The sequence below is a fragment of the Camponotus vicinus genome, unplaced genomic scaffold (genome assembly GCF_025532165.1).
Source record: "Camponotus vicinus isolate PSW18456_S1 unplaced genomic scaffold, iyCamVici1.0 SCAF_4, whole genome shotgun sequence".
In the NCBI taxonomy this organism is placed as follows: domain Eukaryota; kingdom Metazoa; phylum Arthropoda; class Insecta; order Hymenoptera; family Formicidae; genus Camponotus; species Camponotus vicinus.
Genome location: NW_028141976.1, coordinates 4,512,475 through 4,530,733, shown reverse-complemented (window position 1 = coordinate 4,530,733; position 18,259 = coordinate 4,512,475). Strand labels below are relative to the sequence as shown.

At 40.6% G+C, this 18,259-nt stretch overlaps 1 protein-coding gene across 3 annotated transcripts in view; it reads right to left on the bottom strand.

Annotated features, from left to right (window-relative positions):
- Dll (homeotic protein distal-less) overlaps positions 1 to 18,259 on the bottom strand; it is a 97,608-nt gene that overhangs the window by 73,879 nt on the left and 5,470 nt on the right. For 2 of the 3 annotated variants that reach the window (XM_083095766.1, XM_083095768.1), the window contains exon 3: positions 3,615 to 5,854. In XM_083095766.1, the coding sequence (XP_082951892.1) occupies positions 3,615 to 4,113 (499 nt within the window). In that variant the 5' untranslated portion in view covers positions 4,114 to 5,854. Of the gene's footprint in view, positions 1 to 3,599; positions 5,855 to 18,259 lie in introns of all 3 variants that reach the window. The other variant, XM_083095767.1, reaches the window with a different exon arrangement.

Genomic DNA, 18,259 nt, shown 5'->3' with positions numbered 1-18,259 from the left:
CGAGCGATGCTCGGTCGAGCGTGCCTTTCTAGGAATTAGAGACTGCGCGCGAGAGAGATTAGAAGTTCTCAGAAAATCCGGGCCACGAATAAGATGCGAGATGTGCTCACGAACTCTGTATTTCACAAAAGATAGTTTTTCTGTTGAATCGCGATGATTATTATTATTAATCATTCATCGATCGAAGACTTTGCGCGCTAATTATTTAATTTAGAAAATTCAAGACATCATCATTAAACCATAAGACACATTCGCAAATTGGAATAAATATCGCAAACATTTTTCTATTGAAAATACGATATCAAAATAGAGCGATAATACGATATTGATTACTTTGATTAATTAAAATACGTTAATCCAAATACTAAAAATTTTCCTCGCTTCTTTGCCTCTATTTTCATTTCCAATAGCAATTTTAATATTCATACAACTATTTTTCGATTAAATTTTTCACAATTACACGACAAATTGCAACGTTAAAAACGTGTCGCGACTAATTGTGCCGCGAATCGATCGCATGCGGATGCGCGTTTAATATTATGCAATACGCATGTAAACTTTGCGCAATTACCGCGTCACCTTTCTTTCAATTGGATAATCAAAATCGCTCGGTAATAATCGCAACTTTGCGCGTCGTGATCAGATGGACAAGTGACAGAATCGCTTTTATTGTCCGAGCGAAATGCACAAATAGTAAATGGCGTGCTCGTTAGCAATTAGACGGATCGCAATTGTCATGTTGCATTTATCATTCAATCGATTAAATCGGCGCGATCGATCTCGTTAATGGCTACGATATTTATTCGGCGATGATTGTCGCATCACGCGCTCGTTCGCTTTCGTTGCTCCCATAATACCTAGGAAGAAATGCGACGAGTCTTGTACTCTTGTACTGGAGAAATTTCCGTCGCAGAAATACTAAAGTTATGCGAACCCTTCGATAAAATTTCTACGGAGCGGACCGGGGAAATAATGCGTTTCGTTACCGTACGATTTATGAAAAGCGAGCCGCGCGCGGAGAGTAAGTTGCGGAGGAAAATGACCGGTAATTTAAAGGCGAAACGCAAGTTTCCCTCCCATGCGTGAGAATTCAACCCTCTGACAGCCGAGCGATCAGCTGACGCGGCGTCCGATCGTGCCGCGACGTCGGCTCGCGGATTCCTCCCGGCTCGGTGGGAAAAGAAAGTTTTTCCGCAGAAAAACCCTTTCGCGATTCTCGCTTTCGCGTTGGGGAAGAGCTCACTGAAGCAATTTTCGAGAGGGGCGCCGCAAAAATTGCTCACACATGAGAGAGAGGAGGATTACGTAGAAATGCACGGGGAGGACTTTCAGGGAGAAAGAGAGAGAGATCGCCCTGCGATGGACGTTACGAATTCATGGGGCGTAAACGGAGGGTAGCAAACTATCGTCGCCACCCGGTCTCTCTTTCTCGAGTCCTCCCGAGCCTCTGCAAGAGGCCTTTTCTCTGAGCGCGAGCCGACGGAGTCCCTCTACATCGCGCGATAAATTATTCGCCGAATGTTGCGACTATGGCGGAATATTTCCAGACAGGGTAACCCGGGTTATATTTGAAAATGCAATCGAACCGAGAAGCCGGCGCAAATGTCGCTACGCGGCACGCGGACTTTCTCTCCGAGCGAAATAAGTTATCTCGATCACGCGATTTCGCGATGCCGATGTGTACAATAGGCTCATGTTACGGGAGAAATGCGTCAAAGGTATACCATGCATGTGACACACAAATAAAATGAAAGACGTACAAATGGGAGAAAAATTTCGATGAAATACAATAAGACTACTTGTAACGTTATCCACACACGCGCGATTCCAATTAATTGCGCTATTTGTGGCTGTTCCGTTATTATTTTCTCGCGCTGAGAATCTTGAACGATTATCTTGATTTTTTTCCCAATTCCAACGACAATGTATTTACAAAGATACTCGTGTATCGTAGTGTCATCGTGTAAATGTCTCGAGCGATTCCGCGATCCGCAACAAAGCAGAGGCGAATCCGATAATAATCGCAATTAAGTGACTCGGGATTTCGCGCGCGAGACAAAAATCGCGATTACATCGCGCTAATGCGATTCGGAGAAGCAAAAACACGAGGGAAGAAACTAGATGATCGGAAGGAAACCCCTACGAGAGCGAGGGACTTTTAGAGGAGAAGCCGTGACTGCTCCCGTTTGGTCCCGAATCTTTTTGTCTCGTTCGTTAGCCGCTTCGCGGGACTTTTTGGGCCCCGAAGATTCTTAGTCATATATCTTATTCCGTCTCATTGTGCCGTGTGACATAGCTAGGGCATCGACCGGCTACTACTACCTGCTACCCTAAATATATTTTTTTTGTGCCCCGCGTTTCCTCTACCTTTATTTTTACCTCGAGAATCTCCGTTTTAAATTACGTCCTGCGACGTAAAAATTGAATCGGTAAATTAACCATCTCATTCGTGAGAAATTAATAAACTTAAAAATTAAATATAATTTAAATGAAAAAAAGAAAGTTTCGAATTTCTATTTTAATGTCACACGTAGAGAGATGTGTCCGTTATTTATTTAAAAAAAACTTTCATGGCCAATTTCTTCGAGTTTTTTACAGTTTATAACCTCCGTTATAGAATGGAGATAAAGATTATAAAGATAATGCGAGGATACAAAGTAAACTTTCTAAAGTGTCGCACGGGGAAGGGTAACGAGCGATGTAAAACCGGGCTGACGGAATCGCGAGTCGCGGTAAACGCAGCCAGTTTCTTTTTTACGTCGAACAAAACGCAGCATCTGATTGCGTCGCGAAGAAATAGGTAAGCATTTCGCGTTTGTCGTCGCGCGGAAATTCGCGAACGCGGATTAAGACGTTCACCGAGCGCGAGGGGACGATAAAAGAACCCTCCCCCCTTCCCCTCCCGCCCCCCGCGGCCGTACAATAAAGTCGTAATATAACAAAACGCTCGCGAGATACAGGTGACCCACCGGAAACGCCTGTCGCCGTCTTATTTCTGCCTCGTGTCAAGGTGATTCTTGACAAATGTTACGATGCTGGCACGATATTCGCAACTTGAAGTCGTCCAGTTATTAGCGTACCGATGATGGACGACTCCGAAAAGAAACCTCTTATCTATCTATATCTAAAGTGTAAGGCCCAAGATGACTATTCGAGTTAACATTCAGAGCGCGCGTGATTTCCAATCTGTTCTCGAGAACACATGACATTACGAGACTCTTTGATTTATTACGCTAGATTATTGATTATCGAATTGAAGGCAAATTTGTTTACGAGCGTGACGCGTTTCCTCGATCGTAATTAACGGGAGAAATTCTTAGCATCATCAATTTTGCTGCGCGCGTCGTCAATTACGCATAAGCACTTTCGCCTTGAGCCCTTCGGGATGGTATCTCCGTTCCATGACGACACTTTGCACTCGCGAAGACTTGACCGACCTGGGTAGGACCCATCGTAAGGATACACACCGACGAAATTAATCTCGCTACGTCGTCATCATCATCGTCATCACCGACGCACGGAACGGAGAGCCATCCGCGATCTAACAAACTAGATCTACGAGCTAAGAATAGAAATGTAAAAAGGCTGCGAATACATACAGTTGGGGTACTCACCGTCCTTGGGCGGCGAGGGGCACTGGGGGGCGTACGATCCCAGGTGATATCCGTAGGCGTTGTGCTGGTGCATGGGCGCGAACGGATATCCGGCCAGCGCGGATCTAGGACTGGGGAAGCCCGCGTCCGCGTGCTGCTGGTTCCCGCTGCCGGGCCCGGAGCCCTGGTGGGCCGCCAGCGAGCCGACCTGATGCGAGAACTGATGGGCGCCGGGGACGTTGTGGCCGCCCGGGTAACCGCTCCGTAGACTCGCCGGATTGTACAGGTTATTGTGCTGGAGCTCGATGAAGGCGGACTTGCCGCTCTGGGAGACGGGCGTGCTGGACGTCGTGCTGTCGCTGCCGTTCCCGCCGGGCGGCCCGGGCGTCACCGAGCCGAGGCCGGCGTGATGAAGATGCTGCTCCATGTCGGAATTGGCGCCCCCGGTACCGGCGCCGCCGCCGCCGCCTCCCCCGCCGCCCCCGCCGCTGCCGCCGGTCGGTCCGCCGCCGCCCGACATGCTATTCGGGGTCGGGGTACTCGACGGACAGGGGTCGCCCGCCCCGAATGGGCTCCCCAGGTCCGTGAAGTTGAGCGTCGTCGTGCTGCCCGGACGCTCCACCTTAGACACGACGTCGATGCCGCCGCCACAGCCCACGATCTTCGCTAGACTCGCCGACGACGTCGTCGCCGCCGCCCGCCCTCCGTACGGGGCCCGAATCTTGGGGCCACTCTAGGTAAGCGAAGGACGCACGACTACCAGGACGACCGAGTGTTGGAGCAAGCGCGGCGAGCCGACATCGGATCGCGCGGTCTGGACTGACAGCCGCCGTCGGGTAGCCTGCTTCGTTGAACCTTCAAACCTCCAAACTCGCACTTGTAGAAACGGAGTTCGATTGTTCGCACTCGGTTAGGTCACCTCGAGTCGCGCACTATCGCGACGTTGCGTTCCTTGCTCCACTGCGCGCGATTGTCGAGAGAATATATTCACTTCTGGCAGAGTCTCGTTTACACGTGAGCCGTCGCACTCACTCGTCGCTCGGATGTTTTTGTTTCTCAGCTCCGACACCACTTGTCACACTTGTCCACTTCACACGCGTACTGATCCTCGCGGAAACACTGTTACAAAGCCAGCCTCTCCAGCAGAGAGAGAGAGAGGGTCCGGGTCGATGCTACTGTCCGGTGCTCGTGTCAGCTCGTGGTCGCTCGGCTGCCAAACGGAGACGCGTCGCGACGTCGCGACCAGGCCGTCGACATATCGGTCCCTCGCGCTTCCGCGTCGCGACGAGCGATGACGAGTCGCGAAACGTCAACGATCGCTCGACGACAACTTCACTCGGGTACAGTCCGCGATCACATCGACGATGACCGAAAACGATAGACTCCGAGACCAAGATCGAGGTGTACTCGACACTCGCGCCCGTCGCCGATTTGATTTAATTGCACGTCGTGTACAAGGCGACCCGCGCGCGCGCCCGCTCGCGCACCTCCTCGGCGACGGTGTGCTTTTTACGCGCGTCGCGCCGCGATTACACTTGGCCCGACGAGCGTATCGCGCGCGCCCGACGTATACGCGCGCGTACCGCCTGGACGAAGAAAGTAAGAGAAGAAGACGACGATGACCAGGGCGTATAGAAGAGGAGAGAAGAGCACACACGCGCGTCTGGTTCCAGTAACTGCAGTGCACACCGCGCGACGCGGACCGGTATAATGATACATAATGAAGCCCGAGCCGCTCCCCGGAGCCTGGTTCACCGTTTCCGAGAGTCGCCGCAGCGGCGCTACTCAAGGCGAAGCCTGTGAAGGGTGCCAGGCGCGTTCGCGATTGGCGCGTCGCGCTCTACCCCACCAAACGTATATAAACTCTGCAACGGCGATTGGAGTTGCGGAGGCCATTATGGTATCCACATGGGTGTCGCTGAAGAACAACCGCGCCTACGTCTACCCGGTCGCCCTCGGGGCTACCGACGATGCGCCGAGGTGCTCTGTATACCTGCCTGCCCGGGGAAGTCCGTTCGTTCGTCGGGCGTATTAGGTCCGGCTGATATCGTCCGAGATATTACTCCAAGGAGGCCAGCGCGTCGCAGAATCGCGTCTGTTGTTCTCTTGCGAGCTCGTTTCATTCATTCGTTAAGTCGCGCGCTATCAGGTGACGCGAGGTGAGGGACGAGTGACATTCCAATCGTCGGCGTCTCGATTCTTGAGAGAGTTCGGTTCAGCTCGGACGGATTACTTGTGGGCGATCTTCCAAGGTTGACAGTCTGAAACACGAGAATACAGAGATTACGATCCAAATCGCAACTTTCAGATTGTTTTGTTCAAATAAATTAATCTTAGTAACGATGAAATGGGGCAACACCAATTATTGATTATTGATACAATATAATATGTGCTATAAAATAATTGCAGTAGATGTAGTACTCGTAATTTTTATCTCATTCTTTTTAACAAATATTGATTTCGATCATGTCAGTTTCGATTTTTATTTAGGTCCTCTTGACTCAAAGATAGGCAACAAACTATGAAAGAAGCTATATTAGTACTTATATATTGTACACAGTATTTACTTCACGTGAACTACTTTGTATCTAAGAGATCATCAAGCAAAACATGTGTTTATATTCCTCTCGACACATAGTATTTTAATAAACGTTTGGTTTTTATTTCTCAAAGAATTTTATCCGACTTTTTCAATATTCTCAATCTCCAAAATTTTTGTTTCTCCAAATTTATACGCTAAATATTATTTTTTATGCATTCTCTTCGCAGACTTTAATGAAATTAAAATTTAGTAGAAGCATCACACATTTTATTTATTATATCCGATAATCAAATCTGTTGGTTTATTTTAAATTTATGATGTAGTTATATCCCGTCACACACACATTAAGAATAATTATTATACTCATCAAAATCATGTCGGCATACACATTATTCTTATATCAATTTGAATTTCAGGCAGCTGTCGATAATTAGTTGCATAAAAATTGCATTTATTTTCAAGAATTGTGATACTTTTTACATTTCTAATTATTTATTGAAAATGGGAATGTAATGATAAATAAAAAAATATGGAACATATATTAAGTTAATGCTTAAGTTAAAAGACAAAACAAGAATCATGTGTTATATTATATGTCCAGATATTATAGTTCGCAACATGTGACATTTATTGAGCTGTCACATGATTCAATTCTTTTGTATCGAGTCATTCATCCAGAATGATATTTACATTTTATCAAGTTATACAGTTTTTGCAATTGTATTATCAGTATTGATCACATGAATATTATTGCAATCTTTGAAAAAAACGTGTTTAACTCCGTTTATCGACTCGATACGAAGAAAGTGAATCGCCGATGAATGTAAAGATATAAAGACAAAGTTGTCATGCGAATGGTGCAATTTTTTTTCTTTCCTTTTATTGTTATATAAACCGTTGCAATTGTATCAAATTGGCCATAGCTTTTAGCAGCAACAGTTTCGATAATGTGATTGTTATGTGATGTGTTGTTGTTGCTAATTAAATCTCAAAGATTAGCGACGCAATAATTACACGCTTGAGTAATAAACACTTTGTCGATTGACACTATGATTTACAAATTTGCATACAAATAAAAACCGGAAGAAAATATTATTGTGTCATTTATTTTATATTTTTAACTTTCAAATGATCCAGCAACTAGAATTTTACTTTTATATATCACAATTTACTTATTAGTTACTTATATAATATAAAATTATAACAAGAGTACGATGAAAACTTTAGATAAACAATATAAAAATAACACTCGGTCATAAAAAAAAATTATTTATCTTGCATTCCATTAATCTTGTGATTGAATTTCTATCGGACAATTTGGCGTCGTAAATGTATGCAGCGGTAGCAAGAATATTTAACTTTAGTATGAAGTGCAGTTTGTAATGAGATAGACTCTTTACTGATAGTATCTAGGAATCGGGTGAACGAGCAGAGATAGATTAGATCTTGTTCATGGGTAGTCTCAACCGTCTGTACTTATGCACTCATTGACTATCAATACCGTGTAATACGTATCAGTGTAATTAATTTAATTAAATTTTTTCATTAGTGGATATATCATTCTATCATCTCTTTAACATTCGTAATTAAATGATGAGTGATAAATAACTTTTCATTATGCATCGTTTGATTGAAGGTTTTTTTTACGAATGGTTGATGATAAATGAGTAAGAGCGACATTTTCCATGAAAATTGATATACTTTGGCTAATGAATTTTCATTGCAGTTATTCTTTCTCTTCTTCATATTAATTAATATATCGTGTTGTGCGTATAGATTAAATTTAATTTCAACAAAATTATATACGTCGATGTTATTAATTCGAATTTGAAAATATTTAACTATTTTATTCTGTTCGTTTTGTTATTAATATTAAATATAAATTTTATTCACATTCTAATAAATGTAATCTAACAAAAATTTTTTCCACAACACGCGAAGTAAATCTGCCTCTGAGATTTCGGTAAAACTTTAGAAATATATATGACGCGGGACAATTGAAACAGGAACTCGTTGATTGTCATCCTAGCACAGTGACCTAGAGACATTTCTTTCTGGATTATAATTACACTTAATCAGTCAGAGTGAGCACAATTACTGTCTTGAGCGTGGTTATCGTCTACAATGATATTAGTCGCTAGATAATACCACGTCTATTAACATTGCGTCACGTTTCGTCGGTGTACGGACTCGATGTTTTAATTACGCGAGCACTTATTTTCGATACGCTAAGAAAAACGTGATATTAATTACACAATTTTACCGATAAATAATTGTCCAGTCATAGTGAAGATGACGTGAATATTTTTTCGATATTTCGAAAAATGCATATGACTTTAGTTTATATGCAATAATTATCAATAATTTTAATCTATTTTTACCGATTATTTAAGAAATAAAACTGCAAAACTATAAACGAAAATAGAAAACACGTAGATATATTGAGTGACATAAAACTTTTAATGTACGAGAATAAAGTATACGCAAAACTCTATTTTGTGTTACATGATAACAGCCCTTTAGATATAACGGAGAGTTTTATGGTCAAATTTGAAATATCTATAGGTTTGTTGCATGCAACTACAATTGTACGCTCACATGAAAACTATCCCATCGCGGTAATATCCCTCAATAATCCCTGAAATAATATGTTTGAATAGGAAAGACACACGATATATAAATATTGATATTTTTTTTCCTTATCTATTCACGCTATTTTCAGCACTCATATTTGGCACTTTCATTTTACTCTACGTGGTTTAATTTTACTTTTTTTTTTTCAAAATTTGGCATGACAAATATTATTTATAACGAGATGTGTTAATTTTGAAGACGACTTTTAAATCTTTGAATTGCAAAAACGTGACGTTGCGGCGCGCGATACGTGCGATATGCAAAAGTGCGCCGGACACGAAAATACCAAGAATGGCACGAGGCTCGAATTTCCTTACGTGTCCTGGACAAAATCACTTCCCTCTTCGTAATACCGGTGTACCGATGCGCCCGCGGGAACGGCACTAGGCCAAAAGAGCGTGGCACGCTCTTACAGGCGCGAAATTACATTGGAGGCTAATTGCATGGCGGCAGTAGCGCAAACACGTGTCATCAGTCGACCGCCACCACCATCACCGCACCACCACCACTACCATCGGCTGCGCCATCATCCATGCGATGCCTATGGTGGATAGCTGCGCAGTCGGTTGTGTACGGTGAATTACGTAATTGAGGTAAATGGCGGCTATCCAGAGTGCGGGGAACTGTGCTAAATAAAATGCCATTCAATTAGACGATGAGAAGACCGCGTTGGCGGTACCCGCCAATGTTGTTTTCTCCACTTTGCCGGAGTCTTCCTAAAGCGGATGATTCGTCGCCGCGCAAAGATGCGCGCTTTAAAAATTATGCATCTGGTCTCTTAGATAAAATGGTTCATTTTAATCGATAGTGAATTCAAGTACTTGCGCTTATACAAGGTGTTTTCGATGCGATTAGGAAACAGCTGATTTATTATTTACGCGGTAAAATTATCTAAACTATTTTTGTGTTAATTTTATTTTAGAATTTAAAATAGCAATTTGTTAATATTAAAATATGTAAGAAAATAAGATTTATTTTATTTTAAGAATTTGATGAGGGAGATATTTAAAAGATCTACAGATTTAAAAAGACGTTAACAAATAAGCGAAGGAAATATATTCTACCTCGTTGCCCCGAATTCGCGATATTTCACGTGGCGTCAAAAATTGTTTTTCACATAATGCGAGACAGAGAGAGAGAAAAAAGAGAAGCGTTCGTAACTCAAGTAGTTTACACGTAAAAGAAAAAAGAAATAATGCCGCGGTGTGGAAACGAATGGATAAATTGCGACGCAAAGTGGCATTTCGATTTCTCGTTGCCCGTCGTTTCTCTGTCAAATCAAAAGGACGCAAAAATATTCGCAGATTATAGTGCTAAGTGGCACTTTTATCACTCGCTGTAATTGCGCTTGCATCTCGCGAGAACTTTCTCCCGCTCGCGTAGTTTCGCAGATTCCGTGACTGTCGATCGGTGCGCCGCTTATACCGCACTTTTGCGTTCTTTTTTCACCATCCTATATGTGCCTGTTAATGACGGCTTGAATACTTGTCACGTTTTAAGTACAGAGGGTATTCCGAGCGCGAGAAATAATACATTTAGAGGATACAGAAGCTACATATTATTGTCACGCGGAAAGTTGCTGTTTGTTGCCATTCAAAATTTTTATTTTACAATTGTTTAAATTTGCTATATCTCCTTATTATTATATCTTATTAAAATTTGCTATAGGTATACTTTTTAAAAATTATTTAATAATTTATATATATCATTAACACATTCTTTTATATTTCATTAGAAAAATACTATCAATGAGGACATGCATTCTGTGAAAAGCTTTCATTACCAGGCGTTGTACAATTTAATATTTTTATACGCGTATCGCATTGCACTTTGCTCATATGCATCATGCATTTTCCATCATATCTAACGTCTAATATCCACGTGATCGGTGCTTAAGGTACACAACACGTATGACATGTGGAAAAAAACAGAGAAGGAAGTAAGACAGAGAGCACGAGAGCAGCAGGTCTTCGAGTTTCTCGAGATGCCCGAAGCAGTGACAAGTTTGGATCGTAATTTTCGTACTTTACTGCCCGGCAGTAAAAGCCAGAGCGAGTATAGGTGGGCGTTGCCCGCAAACATTGTGTTCTACACGGTATTACCGTGCCTCCTAACGTCTCCGAAAACATTCTTTATTTTTAGTGCGCGGACCACGAAATCTATCTACCGCGCCTCTATCACTTCGCTGAAAACACTTTAAGGATTGTCGCGAAATCGATTCCATTAATCCGATATCGTTGGGCGTCGATGATTTACGGATACACATTTTTACATATGTATATAAATCCGCTTATGCGGATATCGAAATTATAGATCAAATGTATAGGATTGCAGAAACATACTTCTCATTAGAGTTTCAGTGATATTGAATTTAATGACATAGTAATAGAGAGAGAAAAAAAGTATCGTAGTTTTTCAGATGAAATGTACCACTATTCAAGAAAAAATGGCGAAATTCGAGGAGATACTAGAGCGATCGTGTCGACGATTGTTATTAAAGTCTTCCGGAAAAAGATTAGTTTTATCTTACACACATGTAACTTTACAAGAAAATATGGTAATTATATACATTAGCGATTCCTCACCGATTTCAATGATCTTGAAATATGTTGTCGGGAGCATGATTCTGAACAACTTTTCCTTATACATGTTACCGCCGCTCGGCCTTAGCTTCCGAGATATTTATAAAAATGGTTTATGGTTTTGCAATATTGTCACCATTATGAAATAACTTTTTTGCACCATGTATTCAGTTTTTGACAAAGTAATAATGTTTACCAAAAAGAGTTGTAAAGCGAGATCCTACCGGCGGGGTGGTTGCGGGAGGGGGGGCCGAAGGCCCCCCTTGCACCCCCCGCGTGTGTGTGTGTACACATACATTTCTGATATTTTTTAATTTGTATAGAATTTAATACAATTTAATACAATTAAAAAATATCAGAAATGTATGTGTACACACACACACACACACACACGTGCGGGGGGTGCGAGGGGGGCCTTCGGCCCCCCCTCCCGCAACCACCCCGCCGGTAGGATCTCGCTTTACAACTCTTTTTGGTAAACATTATTACTTTGTCAAAAACTGAATACATGGTGCAAAAAAGTTATTTCATAATGATGACAATATTGCAAAACCATAAAATATTTTTATAAATATCTCGGAAACTAAGGCCGAGCGGCGGTAACATGTATAAGGAAAAGTTGTTCAGAATCATGCTCCCGACAACATATTTCAAGGTCATTGAAATCGGTGAGGAATCGCTAATGTATATAATTACCGAAAATATCGATGTGTATTGAAAGTAAATGTACGTAATATGATTCTAGTAATACCCAAAATTATGTTTGTATTTGAATCGATTTTTGTTATTAACATAGAAAAACATTTTCAGTCACTATTTAAAAAAAATTCTTTTAGACATTTTTTAACGAAATGATTATAATTATATTATATTATAATTATATATTATAGTTATATTATAATTGGAAAATCAGATAAATATTTATACATGTAATAAATTTTCAAAATTGATACATCAAGATTAATTGTCTTTCTTAAATGTAAAACCGTATATTTATATCCTGAGAAAAGTGCATCACGCAGCAACAGCTCGGAGGAACGCAACGTTAGAAAGGCGGGAGAGACAGCGAATTCGTGAGTCTCACGGTGAGTCGTTCGATCACGAGAGTCAAAAGCCTTCGAGGAGTCGGCGACTTACGAGACGAACGAGGACGGGCCGTCGTTCGAACAAAGAGACTTTCACGAGTACCTCTGAGGAGGAAGAAAAAGACACCGAAGGGGAGGTGGACGTGCAAAGGGAATAGCGAGGAACCACGACGAGAAAAACGAGAGGGCGAGGACGCGGCTCCTTCAGGACGGATGAATGGGGCTACTAGCGACGTGGAGCGAGAGATGCTGTGGAGAAGCCGAATTGCCCGCCATTGTAGTGAAATTGATTATCGTGTATATCGGGAGAGGATTCGCGAAATAAGATACCGAATAATGACGACAGGATTATGAATGCTTATATGAAAACTGTATATATATATTAAAGAAAATTTTAGCATTATTGATGAAGAAAATTCGTCACAATTTAATCGCGTTATTAAAATGATAATTTAATTTACTGAAATTTTTTTTAGTGATTTATGAGACAATTTTTGATAAGTATATTAATAATAATATTTTCAATCTATTATGAAAAGAGTGCAAATAATTTTCTATGATCAGTTTTTAATGCAAAGTGTAATAGCTAGTAATGAACTATGTTTGTTATTTTATACTTTCTTTCTTATAAACTAAAAATTATTTAACGTCTTTTACTACAATAGATGATTGAATTAATATGCTAAAAATAACTTATTATTCCACGATGTGATGAATAAAAATATTATATTGAAAATGTGATAAATAGTATAACTTTTTCTCTTACGAATGAATGAGTAAAATCCAGCAGTTTAACTCATTGATGAAAGAAACACGTTATTACGTTAGAATCTAATAATAGCCCATGCTTTAATTTTCACAAAAGCACCAGGTATCTAATTTTTGACGCGGTGCATTTTCAAATTGGCCAGAAAAATAAGCATCGAAGTGTCGCCCGACGGGGTCCCTACAATATCCATACAATCGCCCCCATACAATTAAGTATGACCGTTTGTCTACTTGGTTCTCCTATTCCCATACATCCCTTCGTCTTTTTCCCTGAGGCAGACGAGGAAGAAAAACTAACTTTCAAGGTAGTTGCCCTCGCTTGAATGAACGCCCGAAACAAAAGAATGCCGCGATGCACACGAAGGGAAGGAAGGGAGGGAACGATGCGACCGCGAGGGGTGTGGCGAGTTCTCTACCGGGAGCTCCTTCAATGAGAGACTGCGAGCGCCGGCGGATATTCGGTCTTTTCGGTTTTGATTGAAAGTCGAAGTTTCTACGTGAGAAGCTCTACTTGCTCTTTAATGGTCATACGTGTCACAATGATCGTATTTGTAAATATATACGGTATATGCTTCCTGTAAATGTACTATAATTGTTTCAACAAGTGCTGATAGGGACCAGTTTTAGATATATATTTAATATATATATTTATATATATTTAAGGATAAAGTGTAATTATACAATATGTAATGCATATTAATAGGCGATTTTTATCATGAAATTATCACGAGTAAAATATTTAACATTTATTACACGTTGTAAAATTAAATGCGCGTAATTATATAGTAAGAATGTTAAAGTGACGGCAAATTGGTGAATTGAAACATTGTACACATGCATGCGTTAACGAAAATTAAAAGCATGTTGCAAAGATCAGGAGCATGTCATCAGAACGCATTAAAAATTACTATTACGCGGTAATTATCGCACTTAATTCCCGAGACAATTTGAGGTGGCAAATGACTAAGTTTTTTCTGTTCACGAAGGTGCGAAATGGAAAGCGACTTTTTTTTTTATCACACATGTTATAGATTTTTCACGCGACCGGCAATCATACGAGAAGAGAATTTTGCTCCAATGGGACTTTGAGGTATAATCGTTTGAGAGCAGTGAGCCGCGTAAAAAGGGTGAAGCTTTGAAATGGAGAAGACAGCAATTTGCACGCGTGAAAAATATAACAGAAGGGTCGTCAGTGTCAGGAGCAAAAAAACGCAACAGTCGCGTGCAATCCGCGGTGCGATCGCGCGACATTCTTAGGCGCATTTTTCTCGTATATTTACGATAAAAGAGAGCAATTTCTTTTTATGAGCGCCGCTTTCTTCTTTCTCGAAAAAAAAAATATTAATTTTCAATTCGAGGAAAAAAAGAGTGCTCTTAAATAAAACATCACAAAAAGAATCTTGTCGAAAACATCAAATAATCGAAAAAAAAACATCAAGTAATTTTACTTGCAATATTATATGCACTATACATCAAAAAATTATTCCATCATTAAATATTATTATTTCAAGATTTTGAATTATTTTCTTATATTTAAAAATTACTTAATATCATATATTATGAGATTAATGTAATACCATATATTATATAATTAATAGTAATTAAATGCGCACGATTAAAATGACTAAGGAAAGAATTCATATTTAAATGCGGAAAAAAATGAAGGTATGTTACTTTCACCTATGCATATCAATTATTTGATGTTGTTTTCCATTTAATGCGTCAAAATCGAATGTCGCACTTTTTGTCGCACCGTCTGATTCGAAAGCAATTTATAGTCGTAGGAGAAAAGTCGAATGTTTGTTGATTCACCATTATAAAAATAGCTAATATCACTACCAGAAGCAGGGGAATAAATGCGTTTCCCATTCTCTTTCTTATACCTAATCGAATCTCACGAGTGCCCGCAATTTCCGCGACTTTCCACAAAGGCCTCGCTCGCACGCACGACATTGCGAATGTATGCGACGAACACCTGGAGTTCTCAAACGATCGTGATGGACTGTTGATAAAAGGAACTTAGTGTTCGCACGAAGGGTACATGGGTGGAATTGAGCAAGAAACTCTGTACGAGGAGTTCCTCGGTTTCTTGCAAAAGGGGTGGTTCACGATCACCGTCGAGGTGTATGGATGATGAGAGAGGAAGGAGACAAGAAGGCGGGTAAAATCATCGAAGAACGCAACGCGGGAATAATGTAAAGGAAGAAATCGAAGTTGTATAAAAAGACGTCGACGAAAAAGAAAATAGAATATTAGAAAATTCAGGAGACCGTATATAATAATTATATCATAATTTTTTATATATTCACATGTGTCATTTACTTATAATGTAGCTATGACATTTGTCGCTTCACTGTTAGTTGCTTTTGTTGAAGTTATATTAAACATATTTGTATCTAAAGAATGATAAAATCGGAAAATTAAATCCTCGCAAGTGATCTTTCATTTTAAAATTAGGAAAATTTTTTCTAATTTTATCTTATTGATGATAGAATTATATATCGATGTTCAAGAGGGTGAAGAGAGAGAGACAGAATGATGCGACACACACAAGCAATCAGAAGGGGAAAAGAGAAAACATCCAAATATGCGCGCGAAAGAGTTGGCGAGGTGAAGAAGGAAAAGGAGAACGCAGGCATGAGAGAAAGAAGACTAGATTATGCGAGAGAGGAGAGAGTGCGAGGGAGAAGGCAGGGGAGTAGCGAGAGAGAACGTCAGCTGGTTGCGTTCTCGCGTGACGACGCGCGGCCGGCTCGGTTTCCCCCGTGGCGGCGGGAAGACCCGCCTTGTATCTCTGTCCCTCATTACTATTCTATGTGTCGTAGTAGACGACGAGGGCCGTCGTCGCGCATCAGGCCCAGGGTATAGGCAACGAGAAAACCGGCCAGTGTGCGTGCGTGCCTGCGCCGCGACGGGCCGTGCTGTGCGTGCACGAGCGCACGCGCACGTCCGAGTCTCTCGGCGAGCCTCTCTGTTTTTTTTCTTTTATATTTTTTCACTGCCTCTCTCTCGCCAGCTCCCCTCATCTCTCTCCTTCTCTCTCCTTCTCTCTTTGTTCTCGCGTCATCTCTCTCTCTCGTTTCCTCTCTTTGTTTTTATTCGCGCCCCCTTGCTCCGCCAGAATGCCAGGGTGCGTGTTTGCGAGGAGCAACTCTAGCCACGCTAGCCCGCAGCGCTCGATGTCAACTCGTTGCCACGCATCTGCCTAGCCGGCTGTCACGCCATCGGCGAGCCATGAGAGAGTGAGAATCAGATCGATCTTACGCGAATGAGCGATACGCGAATGAGCGATACGCGAATGAGCGATACGCGATGATGAGGGCGGACGAGTTATGATCGTCATCGTCCAATTTTTACGAAGGTCTCTTTGGATTCTCTCTCGACATAGGAGCAATCGAAAGGAGAGATTAATTTTACGCGGATATTTTACATATTTTTTCACTTATATTTATCAATCATGCGCAACCAGAATCGCGATCGACATATTTTTATATGACATATTGAATTTCGCGTATAAAATTATTGCAAGCATGTCTGATTTTTTTTTCTACAAGAGGGGTTGTTAAAGGGTTGTAACTTACAATGTATCCATTTTGCCGATGACTGTTATATCTTTGTACGTTAAAGAGAAAGTATACTGTCTTATTAAAGAAAACTAAAAAAATATATAAAACATAAACAATGATGTTTAATTATATAACGAAATTGTCGATAACATTTATAAAAAATATTTAAATCACGTAATTACTATGAATATAGAGTTTGATTCATAATCCCAATAAATGTATAAGTATTATTATTTATAAACATTATAAATTATATTGATAAGTTTCAGTTAAAGTATAAAATATTTTTCATTACATCTTTATAATAGAGTTGGAAGAAAATATGATTACGTATAAAAATATTAAGAAAATAATGAAAAACAAAGTGCGAATTTTCTCTACAAAAAAAATTTTTATATTATTTTATTATTTATTAATTTTAATATTTCACTAGCTGTAATTATTAGTAATTATATAATGTCTTGTTAAATGCAAGCATACATTATAGCCAGATCATTTTTCCATCGGTTTCATGTTTGTTTGCCAATAAAATTATGTCGGTTTCGTCTAGTTCGGCATATTATCGATTCTTTTTTACTTGAATTAGATGTGGTCCTTTCCGAAGAAAGGAAGAACGTGAGGATTCGTCGCGGTGGATTGTAGGGTTAAAAAGACTCGGTGGAGGATTAATACCGTCGTCTCTAACCAGAATTGACACGGCACTCATCCCCCTCGCAACGTAATTGGCCCCTTTGCTTTCTAGTCTGATGCCAGAAGGGATTTCTAGAAGTCAGTGGGCGAATCCTGTTTCGGCGGCGTTTATATTCGACAGAGGACCCTGGGGGCCGGTGTTTATTGCTGATCTAATAAAAGTCCCTCGCCTCTCAATCGCCGCAAACGTGACTGTACGTCGTTATATGGCGCCCCCCATACTTGCCACAATAAATTTGTACAATCCCCGTTAACGTCAGTTATATTATCACCGCGTATTGTTTTAAGAAGCCATAGTGATGTAGAAATTTATCTCGAAATTTCTACTTTACATGCTGAAATTTATAATTTATTTAACGTGTGTCTTTCTAATGACCTGATATCATTTTATTAGTCGCAAAGATAATAAATTAAATAATAAATAAAGTAAGATAATAAATTAAATAAGATAATAAAATAAATAATAAATTAAATAATTTTTTATCTTTCTCTCAAAGACACGGTTATTAAATAAATCTTTTTTTTAATCTTGAAATTTGTAGATTAATGGATCGTATCTTACTACTTTATAGATTCAATCAATACGCGAAGACAATCGAGATTTGCTGTAGACGAATGCCGGGCGCCAAAGGAGATAGATCAAGAGAACAAAGAAGAATCAGTCGGAAGAGACAGAAACGGAGTCGATGAGAGGGTAGCCGAAATAATTAGCAGGAGGCATCGGGAAGGTCGGGCGGAAGGTCGTGGCCAGGAAGCGGCGTGGGGAGTCCTGTGATCTTAGGGAAGTCACGGGTCAGCT